General features: G+C 40.0%; 2 protein-coding genes and 1 long non-coding RNA gene across 4 annotated transcripts; 2 read left to right on the top strand and 1 right to left on the bottom strand.

The window, feature by feature from the left end:
- Nucleotides 1-1,106: 1,106 nt before the first annotated feature.
- Nucleotides 1,107-4,536, bottom strand: uncx (UNC homeobox). Its single transcript, XM_051388081.1, has 3 exons — nt 4,230-4,536; nt 3,520-3,695; nt 1,107-2,682 (listed from the first exon to the last, which is right to left on the bottom strand). Exons 1-3 carry the CDS (start codon nt 4,486-4,488, stop codon nt 1,639-1,641), a joined length of 1,479 nt encoding a protein of 492 aa, XP_051244041.1. The 5' UTR covers nt 4,489-4,536; the 3' UTR covers nt 1,107-1,638.
- Nucleotides 4,535-6,434, top strand: LOC127356404 (uncharacterized). The gene is made up of 2 exons (XR_007881981.1): nt 4,535-4,874; nt 5,166-6,434. It is a non-coding gene; the product is annotated as an uncharacterized LOC127356404 (long non-coding RNA).
- Nucleotides 6,435-15,248: 8,814 nt separating this feature from the next.
- On the top strand, nt 15,249-19,261 carry zfand2a (zinc finger, AN1-type domain 2A). 2 transcript variants are annotated; one of them, XM_051388092.1, is made up of 10 exons: nt 15,249-15,470; nt 16,193-16,291; nt 16,389-16,483; nt 16,919-17,050; nt 17,136-17,287; nt 17,372-17,494; nt 17,636-17,711; nt 17,801-17,877; nt 18,676-18,760; nt 18,950-19,261. In XM_051388092.1, the coding sequence occupies exons 2-10, from the start codon at nt 16,237-16,239 to the stop codon at nt 18,986-18,988; spliced, it is 834 nt and encodes a 277-aa protein (XP_051244052.1). In that variant the 5' UTR covers nt 15,249-15,470; nt 16,193-16,236; the 3' UTR covers nt 18,989-19,261. The 2 variants fall into 2 exon arrangements, with proteins under 2 accessions (XP_051244052.1, XP_051244053.1); XM_051388093.1 differs by having other exon boundaries at nt 18,676-18,810.
- Nucleotides 19,262-20,684: the final 1,423 nt, after the last annotated feature.

The following is a 20,684-nucleotide window of genomic DNA, read 5'->3' as shown; positions in this document are numbered from 1 at the left end:
TGTTCACTGTGTGTGCCATGTTGGCTGTGTCTGCCCCTGCCCCCCACCAACCTAATAAGACATTGCTTCCTAGAGCAAACAGCTGCATGGGTTGAAATTTATGTAAATATTTTGAAAGGGACACTGGCTCAGAAATTCATTTGCGCCGGCTCAGACGTAAAGCTCACCCCTCTGATTATTTTCAATTTATTTGCAAATCAAGACCCAAAGAGAACACTAAAGGGCTTGTGGGTTTTAACAAGGGTATCAGCAGCTATAGCTGGACTCGATGGTTTATTTTTGTGTTGTTTTTGTCTTATTTTTTTTATGCTATTAGACGCCACACAGCAGCTTCGACGTCTCTTCCTTTGGGTCGACGTGATATTGTGGTCAACACTGCTAATATTGCAAAAGGGAGCAGATGTCCCAGATCCCGCATGGCTTCCCTGGGGACCACCAACCCTATTAGAACAAATGTGTTCTGCTATTGTAAATAGGCACGTTTGCCTCAGCCCGTCCTATTACAGCCGACGCATGATCAATAGGCTGATAACACAGAAACATCAATGTAAAGCGACAGAACAATGAGGGATATCATCGAACATCTATCTTAATATAGCCCTGCTACAAGGGGCCCTGACAAAGTGGAGAGAGAGGGAGAAGAAGAAGGAGGGGAAAAAAGCTCATGAAAATGCCTCCCCACGAATCCCCATCTCCTATCCAATATGCACAAACACACACACTCCCAGCTGCCGGGGCTATTATTTTCCTATTTCAATTTGACACCCAGGCCTTTTCATGCTAATTCTATTATTCTTGGAAGTTTATGTGATTTCATATCACTAGAAATCGGTAATGTATTATAACCCCCTTTGAGCTAAAATAAACTGAATCCCCCTGCAGTAGCCACCGGGAAAATAATTACTTTCATATCAAAACTCTGCAGGAGTCGAGCGGGTCCTTTTCGCCTCAGGCTCGTAACCTCATTTCAGTGGGGGCTTATAGATGAATAAATTTGTTAAGGCAATATACAAAGTACAACATGAGATTTCTTAAGAAAGCCCTTCCTACTGTACTGTAGTCCTGCACTGTATGTGCTGCTATTTAAGGTCTCACACGGTTTGAGGTGCTTGTATACAATAGATTTATTTAAGAAAAAACTTACATATATAAATAGTATAATACCTTTTTTACAGCTCTTGAGGATTTTTGTTGGTCTCGTGGTCTTGTGTTGTTTGTTGTTTTTTTTTTTTGACAAGTTATCACACATTAAAGGATATCTAGAGACTCCTGACTCACACACACATACACACTCGCAGGGAGAGAGAGAGAGAGGGAGAGAGAGAGAGAGAGAGAGAGAGAGAGAGAGAGAGAGAGAGAGAAAGGGGGGAGAGAGATGGAGGGGAAAGAGAGAGAGAGAGAGAAAGGGGGAGAGAGATAGAGAGATAGAAAGAGAGATAGAGAGAGAGAGAGAGAGAGAGAGAGAGAGAGAGAGAGAGAGAGAGAGAGAGAGCGCACACCATTGTCAAAGTATCAGCAGAGTGGGGAAACCTAGAGATTAGATGCAAAGATGTAGTGTCTGGTTAAGCTTTGGCCTAATGAAAGGTGTCGTTTAGAGGCTATATCAGTATGTTTCTGCTTTTTTTTACCCCCAAGGATTTATTCCAAGTCGACATCTTCTTTAGAGTCTGTCTTTGTTTCTGCTGGACTGTCACTGAGTACAGACTCGGAGTTGACAGGGTGGTCCTTGTTCTCTAAATGCTCTTTTCTGTCTGCATCGACAGGTTTAATGAGTTGTGGACTGTGTTCGTGGGCGAAAGTCGAATCGCTGCAAATAACAGAGGTCTGAGTACTTTTGCCAGAGGGAAAGGCGGCCCTAGACGGGCTGGTGTGCGGTGATGAACGTGTCTTTTCCTCTGATCCCACAGGTCCCTTTTGTGCGTCTGCAGAGTCCGGCGAGCTGCTCCTACATCCCGCAGAGCTCGCTGCGACGCTGCAGCGGACGGTGGACTGGGTTCTCTCCGCTGGGGTGTCACTGTCAGAGCTTGCTGCTGATGTTGTCTTCAGAGCAGTTTGAGGAACAATGAATCCAAGCGGCTGTGTGATGGGATAGAGTAGGAAGTGTCCTTTCCCTATCAAAGGCCGTGAGGAGGGTAAGGCCGCGGGGTTGCGTCTCGGTCTTGCGTCCGAAAGGAGGCTTTCGACGCTAAAAGGGTTGAGTTTCTGCACGCCGGAGGCTCTGTTGTTGCTGGAGCACAAGCTTGACCGGTGGCTGGCGTCGGGCGAGTCCAGCTCGGATCCGCCAGCATCCTGGTCCAAGTGTCTTTGGTTCTGGTTTGGGGACTGGAGAGGGTGAGGTGTTTGGTCGCAGCTCGATTGCGTTTGGTTTGGTCCCCCCACAGAGTCATAAGGTGGGCCTGTGTTGTGGTCACTGTCGGTCACATGCGACACCCCGCTGTCGCTGTCCGATCCCGGGGTGTGAAATAAATCCCCAGACAGGAGCTTGTTCTGGGACTTGAGCAGCCGTCGCTCCTGCTTTCGCTTCTTCTTCTCCAGCCTGTCCAGCTCTCTCCGGGCGATCTCCTCGGGGTCCATGGGCTCCCCGCTGCAGGTGGTGGGGTGGGCGTTGTGAGCAGGTCGACCCGGACCTTTCTTTGTGTTCTCCTTTTTTCTCCATTTGGCTCTGCGATTCTGAAACCATACCTGCAGAGAATAAAAAGAGAAAACACGTGTAATGTGCACTTCTGTCACTGCAGGGGTCAATTAATTATAGGCAAAAATGGCCAATGTTTGAACAATATGATAATTAAACAAATAGTGAGGTCCTGATCTCTTGCTATTTTCTATGCAGGCCTGTTATTAGGCCTTTGATTAAAAACCAATCTTTGCACAGGCAAGGCTACAAAAAGTTAGGTTGCAGCCTAACAGAATTAGCTTTACATTTACAGGCATAGGTCAGGTCTTAATTAATTTCTTCCTACGTAAACTCCGCAATGACACTTAGCCTAACCTTAACTTAAAACTCGCTGTTTTTATTAACAGAAATATTCTCATAATAAAATAAAATAGGCTGGTATATTAATTCACGCTATTCACCTAACTGAGGTTGGGAACTATACACTGAATATTTCTGGTCTTTGTTTATCCAAGGCTGTCGATAGCCTATATTTGACAAATAACGCCGAGATTCATGACAAAATAATATAGTCCAAAAAATGCAAAGACCAATTATTAAAGGCTCCATTATTTTTAGAAATAAAGGTGTCAGTAAAATTGATTTATGACACTAATATAAGCCATGAAAGGTCAAACAACACACATCCATCCAGGGGGTCCTTTTAATTATTATTTGTTTTAAATATTACGAGGTAGGCTATATATTATGACCCCAAATTAACCCATGCTATTATTTCTACAATTTGTTTTCTGCACTGTGGACCATATAATTGAAATACTGAGCTTGAATTAATAATAAATATACACACACAAGCCTGAAATCACAACTAAAAACACATATAAAGGAACAAAATTAATATTTACCTGAACCCTTGATTCTATCAAGTCCAGTCGGAGAGCCAGTGCCTCCCTCATGAAAACGTCGGGATAGTGGCTCTCATTAAAAGCCTTTTCTAATTCCTCCAGCTGCCAACCGGTGAAATTTGTGCGAGTTCTCCGTCTCTTGCAACCAGGGCTATCTTTGTCTGGGTCCCCCGAGTCTGACAGCAGAATGAGAATACATGTAAACAATGGATAACTAGCCTACATATTTTTTAAATTACCACATTTTAACACAATTCTAACACGACTGCTTTCATGCATATGTAACGGATTCTGCAAACTTTAGAGCTGAAGAGGATGACTGCATTTGACATTTTGCTGTGTACACACATGCAAGCCTGCAGCTTCTATCAAATCTGTCGCCTTTTCTGAATTAAGATGAAACGTCCACATGTTAACACAGCCATTTCCTTGCTCTAGTGTTTACTGACTGACAGAAACATTGTATTTGCTTCGGCGCATCTTCAGCTTTTCGGTGATGAAAATGAAGTGGGAGGCGAAGAATACTCCTCTGCCTGTGTGTGTGTGTGTGTGTATGTGTGTGTGAGTGGTTTGGCTTTGCCCTTTAAACACACCACCAAGAGGATAACTTGTATCGCAATATCCTGCCTTTGTTTCTTTCTGTTTTTGTCTTTGTGCAAGCAGCCAACCTGAAGAGGTTATTTTGTAGTATGCTATGTAATGTGGCTTACCTGACAGTTTGTAGTGCTGATTATCTCCATTCATCCCGCAGCCCGAAGACAAGAGGGGGTTGGAATTACCCACTGAAGCCGTGCAGGAACCATTTAGTAATCCGTCTATTGAGAAAGGAACCGCGGACGCAGATTGAAGTTGATGCCCGGCTAATTCGTAAACGTGATGGTGGCTCAGATGGTACGGGAAGCCCACCATCCCGCCGAGAGAGCCTCCGAACTGGGCGTGAGGTGGATCCAGTATCCTGCTGTCCATCATCCCGCAGGCAAAAGGAAACGACGTCTGGAGGCCGGTGATGGGAATTTAAAAAGCATGCAGTGAGTGTGGCCAACGAGTAGGGGACATGATGTGAAGGGAGGGATGAGCTGTACTTTATCCACATGAACCTCCCAATAATTAGCCCAGGCTCTGGGAATATGAGACCCAATGAGAAGCGGTAATGGACTCTGACGTCAGAGACGCGCTCTGCAAACGCTCCCCGTATCGATTGCTAATTAAAGCTGACATCCACCTCAATAAACAATATCAGAGCTGTCACAACAAGACAGGAGGGCTTTGATAAGAACTACATCGCAACTACACGGGGGACCCACCGGGAGGAAGGGCTCACTGAATCCCGGGAAGAAAAGGCTACAGGCGGATAGGTTAGGCCAGAGGCTCCCGGACTTTTTTGTTTAGTGGAGGACCTGCAAATAGATGGATGTCTAACCAGATTAGACAACCAAAATGATTATATTTTATTCAAGTTAAAGCCATAGCTGTTTATTATTGTTATTATTTTAATCTTTTTCTGTAGTATTATTTTATGTATTCTTGGATATTGGCATATCATGGGGAGGTAGCAGAAAAAGGGTGAAAGCTGATCAGAAATGGGAAAGCTACAATAATAACTGATATTATATTGATGAATTAAAATATTCCTTTTTTTCCCCCAGGGATGTCTGCAACCTTCTTTGGACTGTGGGACCCTTTGTTGTCCCTGAGCCCCACTTTGGGAACCACTGAGTTAAGATGACCCCCCATGTTAGTTATGGGTCATCATTTAAATACATTAAACCTTTACAATCAGGTAGGTTCACACGCAGGCCGTAAAACAAATAGGGTGATTGGTGAAATATGGGTGTGTTTAAAGGGAAGATATTGCTGAAGGCACACAGCGAAAGAGAAACTATAATATTTTACTGTTACAAGGCGAAAGCCTCAGTTACGACCAACGCTGTGTTATGAACAAAATATATGAGCAAATAAAGGAAGCCTTCAACTACTTCAAGAACAGGGGCAGTTCAATATAACAGAATAAAAAAAGTGACAAAATGCCATCCTCATATGTACATTATAGGCATTCACAACATTTCCTGTCAGGAAACCAAATTGGAAAGCTCCTCCACTTGTGCAACCCCTGCACTCAATATGTGACTAGCCTAAATCCTATCTGCTCATTAGGTTTTCAAATAATTAATTCGACTTTATTTATCCCCAGTCTGGCGCTGTCATAATGTTAATCAGAGTTGAAATTTCGCACCCCACTCATTCCCTGACCCTTGGCACCCGGATTGGCATGTTGTAATAACCTGAATCTCTCAACAGAAGCTGCGATAATTGTTACCCTATTAGCATGCAAATTGTTTAATTAATATTATTATGAGGAAGTATATAATCCGCTCGTCACTTGACCCCCAAGCCCAAATAACAACCCTCTGTATTTCAGTGTGTAGCCCTACATTTTAATGAACTCCTCAGAAATGATCTCGCCTATTTATCCATCTTCCTTTTTTTGCAGCAGCAGCAGCAGTGGGCTCGTCTTTGAAGCGTTTCCTTCTTTGTATTTTAACTTTAATTTTAACGCACCCGGACAAGATCTTATGAATAATTCCTCCCCATTCATTTCTTTTTGAACATCTAAAATTCAATAATTGCTTTTCGTCATTTCAAGCATATATAGGCTGTCCCCAACTCGGCCGCACACAGGAGCTCAGTGAAAGGCAGCCCTTGACATAGTCTCCAGAGACATTGCATTTAAATCCGTTTTTCTACAACCGGGTGACATTGTCAGATTCTAGCTTTAATTAACCCGATAATAAGGCGAACAAGGCCAGCATTCAGCCGCGCTGTTGCCCTGCCTTGTTACCTTTTTTATAACTGGCCCTTTTGGCAGCAGTTCAGAGGAAATAAAATAATAATAAAAAAAATACATTTTCTTCTCATTGTGAGTTGTTTGTTGCAGCTGGACACGTCTCTTTATTGCACCTATGTAGCCTATTGTTGAGCTGAATCAATAAGAGCACATGACCTATAGACTAATTGATTAACTTTCCAGTGAAGGAGATACATTCCAGGACAAATAAGTGGTGGGGGACAAATCATGGTTGAGTGTTTTCATCTTTCTGTTATACAAAAAAAAGGTGTGCAAAGTAACATGTCACTTTAGAAGGAAAATTGAGGGAACAATATTTGAATATACATCTAAGACCAAATGTAAAGTGATTGGACTTCCAAAGAAAATTATTGAAAGCAACTTTCTAAACCTTTCTGAAAACACTAATACTTTATTATATTTGCAGCCATTTCATATTTCACTGTGTGCAGCTGATTTTCAGCTCAAGGCATGTCAGTAACCCTTCACCTCAAGCACCTTTTGGATGATAACCAGCCCTTTGCCTCCCTTCAGAGATAGATTTAAATTCATTCTTAAGAGTGACTGAGAGATAGTCTGACCAGTTACCCACAGGAGAATACATTACATCTATGATGAGAACATGCTTTTGACCACTTAATACCCAGAGAAAGACACATGTTGTTGTTGTTTTTACTAAGTTAGCCTCAAGCTTAATGTTTATTTTATCGTTTAAGTGAGATAAAAGTTGTATAATCACTTAGGAGCGCTTTTGTGTTGGCTGTAAGTCTCTACTCAACCACAGTGATGAATTAGGTGAGGAAAAACAGCAGTGGCACTGATGGAGCACATGGAAATCCCCCTAACGCACACACACACACAAACTCTCCACACTCATTCATTCACTTATACTTTAATCAAAAGTTCAAAAGTCCACAGCAATTAACACACACATTGTCTGGACCCTTTGTACCCATCAAAGTTTCTTTATTGGGCTAAACAAACAGAAGTCAGCCACCTCTACTTGCACTTTATCTTTTCCCTCCCTAAATAAGTCTCTTTAATGCCAACTTTTTGTGCTGTTTGTCTGTCTGGCTGTTAGTCCCATAAGAGGATTTTGGAGCAGCACACTCACCTGCCTCCAGATAGCTGAAATTCATAGGCATGCCAACTTAATAAAGGTGTTCAAATGATACACCCCAACCCCAAATAAGACACAGGCCTTATCAAGACGCCCATCCAACACTGATGCTTACTTTAGCACAGCACAGAATCAAATTCATTTTTAATTAGGCAGGCAAATTAATAGGCAGCAGTTTAGGAGTTTAATTACTCAATTAACTTCACGCACGTTAATTTTTAACTATCTAAATTAGGTTGCACATTATTCGATTTGATGATAATTATAGAATTAAATCTAAATTAATTGTTTTGGATGATTTGGATGAACTAGATGCAATTCCAATTAAACAGCAGAAAAAAAGCTTGGTTGCCATTTTAAGCTCGCAAATCCTTTGATTCGATTTTAAGCAAGAAACTCTGCCTCGAAATTTTCCTCTGATCCTACAAATTCTCTCTCCTTCTAATCCCACAATTAAAAGTTTCCTCCCATCTAATTATCTGTAATTGTGCCGCTGTCAAAGTAGAATGGAGAAGTGAAAGCGATTGATTTGGACTTTTAATTCAGTTCATTTCTGATAGAAGAGAAAGTAATTCCCTTCAAATTACCTCATTCAATCCTGACACCCTAATGCCCTTCAAAATCTTTTTTTACTCCCCAGCATTTATATATTAAAAATGAAGCTAGAATGACTAGTGCCTCCTAATAATAATAACCAAACTTCCATTAGAATAATAATTTCATTTCAATTAAAACTGACTTATCACCTTTGCTAAAACGTGCTTAATATGCCGAAAATTATCAATGCTTGAAGGAGCCCAAACTGGGGAGTCTAATTGTAATCAGCAAATCAGAGGTGCTTGTCGCTGCCGTGCCTTTGCAGAGAGGCAGTCTCGGAAATAGAACTAATTTACTCAACTCCCCCGGGAAATCCGCTCAACAGATTAACATTTTCAAAATATAGTAATGATATAATTTGAGAAATGGTGACGCCAATTTGTGAGGAGCCTTTGTGCAGAATAATTTGCATTTTTTTTTCCTTCGCCACCGCCTGCATTTTGCCCCCGTTAATTACAGCTCCGCAGATGAAGGGTGTGCTGTTTGACTCAGTGCTTATTATTCAACTTCAATCTAATAATTCAACTCTACAGGAATATAAAAAAAAGTGTAGCCTATCCGAATTTTAAGCCATCCTCCATATAATCCCAAATGGTTTTGGATGGGTGGAAATATGAATAGGTGAATATAGTCTGCCTGTCACTGTGGGTGTCTGTTATTGTAGCTCATATATGGCTTCTGTGCATGACTCTATGTATGGGCTCAAGCGAAAAGACTTGTGCTAGTTGCAAATTGTGGGTTTGCGTGATTTTAAGTGTCTTGGACAGCACCAAACACCCCAAAACTCCCTGTAACAAACATCACAGCTTCCCAAGAGAGAATGTGTAACAAATAAACTCCACCGCCCTAAAGGTCACCTTCTACCTACACATTATGCATGTATATTATACTGTGCGATGCATCTGCACTGAAGAATAACAGTACTCTCAAAAGAGCGCTACATCCCTAAACTTTGGAGACCAATCCAAGCATAAAAACCGGGGATAAAGTTGAGACAAGGCCTGAGAAATGTAGCTATTTATTATCATCAAACACTAACTAGTTGCAAGGCTTGTGTAGTTTATTTTGGCTGTAGCCAAATTGGAAGTGATGGCAGGATAGCTAGCAGTCCCTTGCTGCTTCCTCACATTACAAAGATCTGCTAGAGAGAGCGGTGACTGTACTCTGCAGCCCGGCCATCTGCTGCTGTACAAAAAATATACCAAAAACCCCAGAGATATTTACTGTAGGACTATACTGCAGCAAAACAAGACAGCATGTTCTGACACAAAAAAGACAGATTGAAGCTTAATGTGAACTTTTGAGATGCATGCCCGACAAACTATGAGGCGTATGTTTTCCCACTGCTATTGCTGTTCTTTCCCACAGACAGTATGTTGCATAGAGATGTATATTTTGGTCATAATTGGCTGTTGTCTGATCATGTGGTTCATAAGTTGAGTTTACTGTCACATTGTGCAGAAGCACAGCCACTCTACCTTCTTCTGCATCATGCATTTTGTTATAAATTAGTCCCTTACACCTTATAAATAGGACCAGACCCATACACCTTCAGACCTTTTGACCTCTTTCACCTCAAATCAAGGCCCCATCACAAATCTCAAAAGACCTGCTTCAGTGTGGATAAAAAGACCTGTTGTGCCCTCTAGTGGCTGTTTGCTTTACATTGTTTATTCTCTTTAGTGTTGCCACAAGCAAGAGTGTTGACAGATACACATAAACCTAATGAACCAATGTCTCGAGGGTTCTCCACATATCAGGACCAATAAAATGTGGCAGGGTGGACAGACTGTTGGACGAGACAAACAACACATACTGTAGTTGCAGCAAAACATCCAGTTTTCCCAAAGTGTTCTTGAGCAAGAGCTGACCTCTAACCTCAGTGACCTCTTGGTTTCCCCCCAGCAATCAATAAAGTGTTTTACAATCATATGGATGTTACGGTAAAATAATTGATACTCACTGAGTTGCCATGTAAACAGTAAAAACAGTAAACAGCACCGATCTGCAGTCAAAGCAGGATGAAAGAAACAAAATATATTTTATTTAAAAAAAACACTTTACACTGTATTGGAACTGATTAAGGACCTAATGCAAAGTGCAAAAAGCACAAACACACACACACACACACACACACACACACACACACACACACACACACACACACACAAGCCCAAAGTAAGTCACAGATGGCAAACTCAAAGAGCTGTATAACTCATAATGTCAAAAACACAAAGACTGAGATTTATTTACTAGTGGGCAGTTTTTGAAGGAGGTTAAACATGCTTTCCTACTAACAAGGAAACAGGCCTGTCTTGTGCTCTCAAAGTAGGGCAATCTTATATCAGGACAGACTTCAGAGATATAGTCCAAAGTATACTGGCGCACACAGAATAGGGCAGGATGGCTTTAGTCAGCACCTTTCATCTTCTGGTAGAGAACAAAAGTGGATGGACTTGATAAATTAGACGTTCAACATTCAACTGCTCTGCTGAGAGCTTGTGTAATCCTCTATTATGACTGATAACAATACTGATTGATAATTAACAACAACCGAAGAAGAGGCGTGGATCTACAGCGTGGGAGAAAGCTGCAGGGATGTGTGTAGAGGGCCAGGTGTTTTCAGAGTAGTGCCATCTGGCCACAGCGTTAGCAGCTTATGAGGCAGGTGTTGCAGCACAGGAGAGAAATTTATGCTCTCTGTAACTGCCTCTGTCTGTTCCTGATGATGCACTCTTACATTACATTTAACGTGTCAAAGGAGGGATATGATCTAGTAATGCCATTTAAATCAGTTACTTTATTGATCCCTTCATATTCATTTTGTTGCAGGAGAGTAACGGCAACACTGGAAAAGTCATGACCACCCTGCCTTATCCTACTACTAAATATTATGGTAAATCATTACGTTCTTTGGGGGCTTTTGATTAATTATTATGTATTAAGAACCTTTAAATACAGTAAATGTAGACTGCTGTTGTTGTGTGAAAAACATGTGATTATATGCCATGTTGTGGCTTTCATTTCATAATAATAATAAGTAAATGTAATAATTAAAGAATTCCCCACAAGATTTTCAACATGTATTGACAATACACAGACAAATACACATGCTGTGTATCGTGTAGTCACTAAATCCTTTGGGATCTCTATTCATAGTTCCTCCTCAGCTCAGGGAGCAGAGGCTTGTAGAAGAATCCTGCTGCCATCAACTGGTAAAACCTGCAAAGACACCGCTCAGCCGGGTGGCATTAAACCAAGACGTTCTCCGATAAATCAACATTTTAAGCCATCAGTTTGTGAGAGATTTAGCCGGTGTGCCATCTAAAACAATGTTTCACTCAGTTATATTCACTCATCTGAGAGAGCAGTCTAAACTCAAATTCAAGAAGATAATTTAAGGTCCATTCTCAGTAAATTGTCAAAAGATTGGATGATTGTACTTGCGTTTAAATAATTGATGTCAAATTGTGATATTGGAATTATATGGTTCTATATCACTTTTTATTAAAACTGAGTTACACACATTTTCATGAATGCTGAATATTACTTTAGGCTTTTTCAAAGACTCTTTTGGGGTTGAATATTCCGAAGAATAAAAAGCACATAACTATTTTTCTATCTTGCAAGCCAAGTCTTCAGTGATCAGTTTATCAGAGAAAACCTTATATTTCCAGGTTTATGAGACTGAATTTATTATGACTCCTATTAAGTCTAAATCAACCCTCAACTTGGCTAATCCTAAAAGAAAGTAAAAATAAGATACGAGTGGGCATGTTGAAGCTAAACTTAACTTTTTTTTATTAACTGAGAAAAATAAGAAAATTAAGTGACATTTAAAAGCTATAGACATACATTACAATACTCAGGCCATTTACAGTACAGGACTTGAGCATTGTGTAGAAAGCTGTGCAAATAGATAATGTGCAAAGAGTCACACAGATGTATGTGTGTATTATACATGATAACAGAAACTTATATTGATATATGATATATACCACAGTATATACTGTACATACACCATATATATGGTAGAATCTGTTAGAATATATATAGAATATTGCATAAAAAACAAACTATCATCATATATTTTGTAATCCAGACACAGGTGCAGTAATGTAAAGATCCAATGAACAACAAGTCAGAAATTTTTCATCATTTAAATTTACTGTATAACCTTTACAGTTCTGCTACCAGATACTGAACTGCCTGTGATCAGAAACACTCGTGCAATTGTATCACAGGAAAGATTCTAGGAGGAGGCAGGACGCTGGCTCCGGACGTGTAAAATGACAAGAATATCTCATAAAGTTTAGGAACTTAAAATCTATTTAAGTGAAACCAACAGAGTTCCCACTGTAGCTAACAATCTAATGTGGAGTACTCCGGACAGCTGGTATCTAAACAGAGATTAGGGCATTATGGCTGAGGGAGGACACAGTTTGGCCTCCAAGTCAAATCCTTTCCACTGTCTATTACCTTTACTGTAGAGGACAGAGGAACATATCAGATAAAAAAAACAGCAATAAAACACAATGAAGTCAAATTCTAGTTTTCCCTGAAGTTAAAGGCAGTTTTATACGTTATTCCCTCAGTCCCTCATTGCATATCCCTAGTAATACTGCAGGTACAAAATGTTAACCACTAGCATAAAGTGTCTCCCACAATGCAGCACTCACACGCTGTCCAGCTAATGATAATGAGAAAAAGAATAATTGCAGGGTTCAGTGAGCACATTTACCCCCTAAAACACACTGTGAATAAAGCAGCAGGCGCCCACAGGTACCTGCTGCTGCCAACTGGCCCTCTATTAAGCAGCCAACTCAGCGGTTCAACTACTGCCTTGCTGTCCACTCAATGGGAAACTGCCTCTCAGGTAAATACGTCTTCACACAACATGTCTCCAACACCTTATCTTCACCACTCTTCCCATGGGAGCACTAATTATTGACACCCTGAAGGAGTTCATGTGCTCAGTGGCCCAGTAATGGTTAAAGTAAGTCTGATCCCAAAAGTCCAGTACAGTACTAAGGCTTATGTAAATCTAAAATACAGTATAAAATGTTATAAAAATGCGTATTTGGGGAATGTTCGATGCTTTCTTTTGGCCCCAGCTCCCAGATGTGTACAGAAGAAGTACTGCCCTAACGAAAACAGTCCTGCTACTGCTTCAGTAAAGCTTCCTTACCCTGCCATTGATTTACATCTGCATTGATTTACATCTGCAATCTATGTGCAACAGATCAAAGTGTTTGCTAGTGCATGCTAAATCATGCACAGGGGCCACTGCGATGGTCTTGTATGTGAGAAAAGGCCATGTTGCTCAGCAGGGAGATAATAATGAATTCTCTACTACAAATTAGAACACTAAGAAATACTGATATGCACCAATTGTTAAAATTCACAAACTGCAATAAGATTAAAAATTGTGAAATTGTTTTGTCAAATATTTGGAAATGTGTCAATCTCATATGTCGCTGTGGCTGACAAGGGACAACAAGACATGATGAGCAGTAGTGACAAATTAATTAAAATACAAGCATCTTTCAGGAGGGAGTCAGCTGGCAGAGAGGGTAAAGGGCTGGAAAAAAAGAATCACGACTGAATGAATCAAGTGGACTGGTCTTGAATGTATCTCTAGTCTGAAAAAAAAGGTAATCTGCATTTAAAATGAAAATGCTGGAGAGATGTGAAGAGTCATTTTGTTGCTCTACACTGAAGAGAAGCCCAGATGGGAGTCATTTGTTGGATTCCAGTCTCATTCAGTGCTGAGATATTTGGGAATACGTGTTCCCACAGACAGAAGTGATGACTATATGACAGGTTTATTTTAGGGCTGATTACTGGAATGCATTACATGGTGCAAGGGTACATACTGTATGATGATTAAAGTGTATATTATTGATATAGATGTTAATGCTATTAGTAATAACATGACTATGAATACCTTTATTTACACCTCTACAGAATTCTAATAAGTGTATCATGTCTGTATCGATGTGTTGCAGTTCTACACTGTGACCACTAGAGGGAAGCAAAAACAGGAAAACGTAATGAAGAAAACAAACTAAATTTAAGATCACATTGAGCAAGATAGATTAGCTGTTAACCGTTTGTAATGTCTGATTTGTAATTCTTGATGTTGTTACCGTGTTGTTTTATTTTCTTTTATTCTCATATTTTAACTGTGTTTTGTGTATGATTGCTTATATCTTTGTTGTTTGTTTTTATCTAATTTATTTTGTCAAGCACTTTTTTTTACCTTGTTTAGATAAGTGCTATACAAATAAAGTTATTATATTATGAAGTTTTTATTAAAAAAACAATGTTTACCGGTTTCCCAAGTTGTGACTCTGTTGCCAGTCCAGTTAGCTGGGGGCTGCCGTCTTTGTTTTCCTTCAGAAACAGAGGTGTAGAAAGATGTCCACACCAGAAAACAGTTATTAAAACTATTAATAGAACAACAACACTGACTAATTAATGCTGACTTGTTAATAATCTCACTAATAATGAGAAGTAAATTAGTGTTGCAGTTCCTCCCTGTGACCACTGGAGGGCAAGAAAACCTAGTAGCTCCAACCCTTTCAAAATAAAACAAGGCAATGACAGTGTATCTGATTTCCTGCCCAACACTAAGCATATAAAGAAACAGATATAGCAAAACATCCAAAGTAGTAGCTAGTATATATGGAAATGCTGTTTATTAGAATAGATGGGACAGGTTTTTATTACATAGTAAAAGTATTTAATGCACGTGTATGTCGTAGTATCTGTGCATTTACTCTGAAATGACCAATTTAATGTGTTGCAGTGCCTAATTTTGACCACTCCAGGGCAGCAAACACTTGTTATTCTGTCCTCTACTCCGTCAATGTGAAAACGATACAACACTTGAGCTTAAAATAAATAAAACACATTTTACAGCTGTGTTTCTCTATCTGTCCGTGTAGGATGGTAACGTAACGTAATAATGGCGAAGACACAGAGAGACACTGGGATGAGAGGATGGGGTTGGATAAGGCAAATAAAATAAACAAAGCCTAACATTGTAGTTTTTACTCTTATATAAAAAAAAAAAATCACAGATCCTTCTGGAAAAGTCCAGATGTTTCGAGACGTCTCCGCTGACCGTCTATAAAGCCACACCTGCGTCGACGTCAGTCTTTCTTACGTCAGGTTACGTCGTGGGAGGACCGTGCGTGCGTGACACATCAAAACTTGATGGAAACAGACAGCTCAGTGGCTAACAGCGGTGCTCAGGGATCGGGGCTTAAAGGTGCTGTGTAAAAAGGCACGAACACATCTGAATTAACCGGGATACTTTAAGGTAACACTGTTGCCTTCTACGACCAAGACGACAACAACAGACCGTCAAGAAAACGGGATTTGGTGAGTAAACAAAAAAACAATAAACAAATGGTTGACGTTAGCTGTCAGAAACAAGGGTCTAAATGTGAGCTAACCTGGCTTTGACAGCGAGAAAACAGCTGTACGTTAACGGTGTTTACTCGGGGGGTTTAGTAACGAGAGGGAGAAAGTTGTTGTTTGTTGTCTTTAATGATTTCTAAACAAGGGGCCCATTTACTGTTTGCTCCTTGCTTAGCGACACATGAGCTAGCTGCTAGCAGTCGTGGCGAGTTAAAAACAACATGCTGGTTTCCTGCTTTTGTCGCAGCAACGTTACAGACATGTCCGCTTGTTGTTGTTGTTATTATTATTATTATTATTATTAACTTATATCGACGTTATACTCGCAACCAACGTGAGCTGTCGTTACGTAATCAGCCTAATCGTATAAGTTAGCCTGGCCTAGCTAGCAGTCTCTTTGTAATGTCTGTGTAACATTTAAGATTTACGGGTTTCTAGACAAAGATAACTTATGTAAGCCAGAACCAGCGGTGCTTCTGAGTTGGTGTAAACTTGTGTAGTTGACTTTATAAGCTTTTAACACGATGCTAACTTGTATCAGTTCTGAAAACTCATGATGACTTGACTTCTAATGCCTCAGTAAACATCAGCTAGCATCCGGTAGCTCCACCCATTTCAGTGTTTAAACAGTCAGCACTTTTCTTTTTAAAACGCTAAACTTGTTCTTTTCTTTCCTCCTTCAGGCTGTTCAGATTTCACCACTGTCAGCTGTAGAGGTCTTGCTGCGATGGAGTTTCCAGATTTGGGAGATCACTGCTCTGAGAAGACCTGCAAACGTTTAGGTGAGCGCTGTTCTGGGAAAGCTGTCAATGCCCTGCTGGTTTATCCCACAATGTCTGATGTGAAGCTGACATTTAAACACCTTATTTTATATCGCAGATTTCCTTCCTATGAGATGTGATGCCTGTCAAGAGATTTTCTGCAAAGACCACATAACCTATGCAACTCACAAATGCATGTCATCCTACAAAAAGGTAATTGCTAACTGTTTTCAGTACACCTTTTTAATAATGTGTCGAACATGTTTTGATATGCCTCAACTGTAACGTAAAATGGGGTAAGTATTCAATCAAAATTGAATTGGTCTTAACATAGGTTAAGAGAGAGGGCTTGCTTAAACTGTGGCAGCTAGCGTCCACAAAATAAATCCATTTGCAGATTTTGATCATCTGCTTCAACAATGAATAAATTGTATCATAGAACCACGATGGTCTCCATATCTTGTTTTTGTTTTTATATACTTTTTTTTTTTTTACACTGTTAAGGTCAGAGTTTACAGCAGTGGTGGTGGTAATATAACAAATTATAACTAAATGTAATGATTTATAATTTTGAAAAAGAAACAAAAACCTCTTGAGGATCTGCAATCCTGTGTTTGTTTAATGTCTTTGATTGTATTTTTCCTGTAGGATGTCCAGGTCCCAGTCTGTCCTCTGTGTAACATCCCCATTCCCATCAAGAGAGGAGAGATGCCCGACATCAAAGTCGGTGAACACATTGATCGGGATTGCAAATCGGACCCTGCGCAGAGAAAGAGAAAGGTTAATATAAAGCAGAGGTGTTTCACCTTACAATCAGTTAGTAATCTAAACAACAATAACAGACATTATTTTTTCTTTCTTTCAGATTTTCACAAATAAATGTTCTCAAGGAGGCTGTAAGCAGAAGGAAATGATGCGAGTGACCTGTGACCAGTGTCATCTAAACTACTGTCTTAAACATCGGCACCCATTAGACCATGATTGTAAGACTGATGGGAAACCTCTGTCCAAAGCAGGGTGGGTACGACCACACTACACCTTCACATACTGTTCTTTTATCTGAAATCTCACAGTAAAAGTGACTTTATGTTTATGTCTCAGACATGCTGCTTCTACGAGGGCCCATGGTGCTTCCTCTGCCTCTTGTTCTAGTTCATCTGCTTCAGGAAACCCTAGACCTGTTTATAATGGTGTGAGTGCAAATAACAGAGTCTACAACAGTGGGTAAGCACTTCTACTCATCATTTATTTTACATGTTCAACATAAAACTCTTATTCTAACCTTAAAAAATATGAATTAACTATAATTTTAATTATTAATTCACTCATTTATTGTCCTGTTTTTTTCTTCTTCTCTTTTTCTAGTCCCGCCCAGCGGATCCCTACTTCTGTTTCAGCACAGAATGTTATACCACCATCAGCATCATTTCAGGCCGGACTGGTATGTACATTATTAAAATGACGTCACCTGATTAAAAGATTCCCGATGCAAATAAAATCTGAACATGTGTGCTGGTGCTGTCATTGCAGACGGAGGAGCAGGCTTTACAAAGGGCTCTGGAGATGTCTTTGGCGGATTCGAGGCAGCCAGTTCAGCCGGCCCTTACGTGAGTGAACATTATCAAAAACCATAGAAATATCCTATTGTCAGTTCAGCATCAGTCCGAATACACTTGTGTCAGCATTAGTTGTCCTGCAGAGTTGAAAAAAATAAGCGCTTTGAAGGGGTTAATAGGACAAGGATACAAAGTGAGCATTTCGCTTGTGTTTATTCACAAATTGCCCTGCTTATCCCACGCACACACTGTCAACACTTCTGTCTCTCTGCTCTGCTCTGCACACACGCCAGCTTGCCCCAGCTTGTTTTTCTCTCCCTGTTTGTTGACTTTCCTGGGAGTATGTCTCCTAAAAAAAAAACATGTTTTAGATTTTTTTTTTACCTGCAATTCCATTTTCACAACAGCAGGTGAGCCACGTGTGGAGGAGGCTTGTTGTTATTAATGTAGCCAAACCAACATGATGTCAATTCCAAATGCTTTACATGATCTAGTCCATGCTTGAAAAAAAGGTTGTCCTCCCTGTCTGTGTCTTCTTACATAATACCAGAAAGTGAACACTCTCTGTTTCTCTGCAAAAATGCTAAAATGGGTCAGCGACACCAAGAAGTTTCCATTTGGTTTGTGTCCCTTTTGTTTCAGCGAGAGAGAGAGACAGCTGTGGTCGAGCTACATAGACAGTAAATGACAGAGAGAGAGTGCTGGTAGATAGAGAACCGGTCCGTCAGAGAAATAAAACGCTATTTTGTGATTGTTTCACAGCGGTTACGACCTAAAGCACAAGTACCAACAACAACATTTTCACTGTGTTTGGTGTGTGAGTCTGATGTATTGTTGTTTGTCTCTCAGCCCTCAGGAGCAGGAGGATCTGGCTCTCGCTCAGGCTCTCGCTGCCAGTGAAGAAGAATACAGACGCCAGCAGCAGAGACAACAGGTACCCGGAAAGCTTAGCCGTCAGTAGCATGCTAACAGGAACACATGGAGGTACACTGTTGTCATGGCAACCCATCCTCTTTGAATTTTCTTTATTGGCAGAAGATAAAAGACTAATTACTCTTTGATACATTTTTAATTATTATGAGATCTATGTCTTTGTCTCTAACTGTATTTTCTCTTTGTTTAGGGGAGGGAGTCCAAACAGTCCAACTGCAGCCTCTCTTAATCTCCGACCACCATTTAGACTTCAAGCTGTGCTAATTACCTACTAGAAACTGCACATCTGGAATATCGATATCCAGGATCAATGATTGTTAAATGAAGAAAAACTCTTGGAAGTTTGCTCAGATATTACCGCCTTCTACAATATAAGCACATACTTTCCCAGCAGGATCTGTCATTTTTACTAATGATTTGCTCTGTGCATATTTTATATGCTGATCATGTTGAAACCATTATATTACCACATATGAATATTGAATAAATTATTTCAAAGATGCACCCTGAATTTTTCTCGGTTGATTCAGATTTGAAGACACACTGAGACTCTGAGAGATACGGTTATTTAGGCAAATCAGCAAGTCCATTAGAGTTCTGAAGTGGAATCATTTATTCAGCTTTCAGCAGGAAGGGTTGGAGTGTGTTTACATTCAGACAGTTTTTGATGAACACGGGGCAGCATCTCTATGGGTGATGATGACCACTTGAAGCTGAGTGGGAGAATACTGAAAGTTTTCTTTTATTCTTTCTGCATATTGTCGATCACTTGTAAACCGTACAAGTGGTCAACGATGTACAGGATTTTTGAAAGTAAAAACATACAACAAACAATTTATAGTTTACCTGATTTCAAACTCAGGACTTAATAGTAGAACTACTCTAGGTTAAGATGTTAAGTCAGTCTTCAACTTCGCCATTAGATGTCACTAAATCCCACACAGTGGTCCTTTTAAATAGATTATTACTAATGATGGTTAGATGGAGCAGACTGTAATTTGAAGGTGACTGAAAATGTGTAGCTATATTCTGACATTTTATTAACTACAGTTAGGAAGAGATCTGTAGATTCAATGAAAATGTACTTTACACAGTACAAGTAATTCTGGGTTTGTACAGCAGAGGGCAGTAAAACTTAATATATTATATTTAATCTCATAGCAGGCTTGGATGTTCACAGGTGTTTGTGAGAAAAGACCTCTGCTATTTTTCTACTTATTAGGGATTCAGTTGTCATGTAGAATCTGGTGAACTGTCCTTTTGTTCCAGTATTTCTGCCTTTGTTGTCATTTGCATGATGAGGAGGGACATTGTTGAGGTCCAGGGTGTTTGATGTGAACAGCAAGGCCAGCAGTTCAAATAATGTTTTTGAAAAGCAGAATGTTGTGACATAAACTGACCAAAGGCATTTACATAATCCTGTTTAATGAGCACGGGCGTACAGACACTGGACAAGACCTCTTCAACCTGCTGCAGTTAGCATGTGTCACTAAATACCTAATTACCACCACTAGATCCCATGTCATGCAGCAAACATCTGTTATAACTATTATAAACACACTTTGTCAGAATATATCCGAGTATTCATCGTTGGTGTTGTGAAGTGTCAAAAGTTTTCTCTTTTTAGTTAATTAAAAGAATTCAAAGCAAGTCTCTCTATTGCACAAAATTATGCATTAGATGATTTGATCACTTGTAGCATCTTGCTGCATAAATTTGCATATTCATGAAAACATTTCCTTCAAACTGCTGTAAGTACTAAAAGCTTTACTTAGAATTTGGAGCTCATATTTGTACCCTGTACAAAGCAAAGCCATTGTTAATATGTGAATCTTCCTTATCACTAGTAATTGGAGGAGATTCTGGGGAGATGACTCATTATACTGCATCATACTGCACAGTAATGCAGGCATCTAAACACACTT

This window comes from Dicentrarchus labrax, unplaced genomic scaffold, assembly GCF_905237075.1.
Source record: "Dicentrarchus labrax unplaced genomic scaffold, dlabrax2021, whole genome shotgun sequence".
NCBI lineage: Eukaryota > Metazoa > Chordata > Actinopteri > Moronidae > Dicentrarchus > Dicentrarchus labrax.
The sequence above is the reverse complement of the archived record's forward strand: the minus strand, read 5'-3'. Positions and strand labels throughout refer to the sequence as shown.

Excerpts from the sequence above, each read along its gene's own strand:
- uncx (XM_051388081.1), bottom strand. The coding sequence starts at position 4,488 with ATGATGGACAGCAGGATACTGGATCCACCTCACGCCCAGTTCGGAGGC. Across the intron at positions 3,696-4,229 it reads TCAGCACTACAAACTGTCAG|ACTCGGGGGACCCAGACAAA; the intron begins GTAAGCCACATT and ends TTCTGCTGTCAG. Across the intron at positions 2,683-3,519 it reads TGATAGAATCAAGGGTTCAG|GTATGGTTTCAGAATCGCAG; the intron begins GTAAATATTAAT and ends TATTCTCTGCAG.
- zfand2a (XM_051388092.1), top strand. The coding sequence starts at position 16,237 with ATGGAGTTTCCAGATTTGGGAGATCACTGCTCTGAGAAGACCTGCAAA. Across the intron at positions 16,292-16,388 it reads GAAGACCTGCAAACGTTTAG|ATTTCCTTCCTATGAGATGT; the intron begins GTGAGCGCTGTT and ends TTTATATCGCAG. Across the intron at positions 17,288-17,371 it reads AAACCTCTGTCCAAAGCAGG|ACATGCTGCTTCTACGAGGG; the intron begins GTGGGTACGACC and ends TTTATGTCTCAG.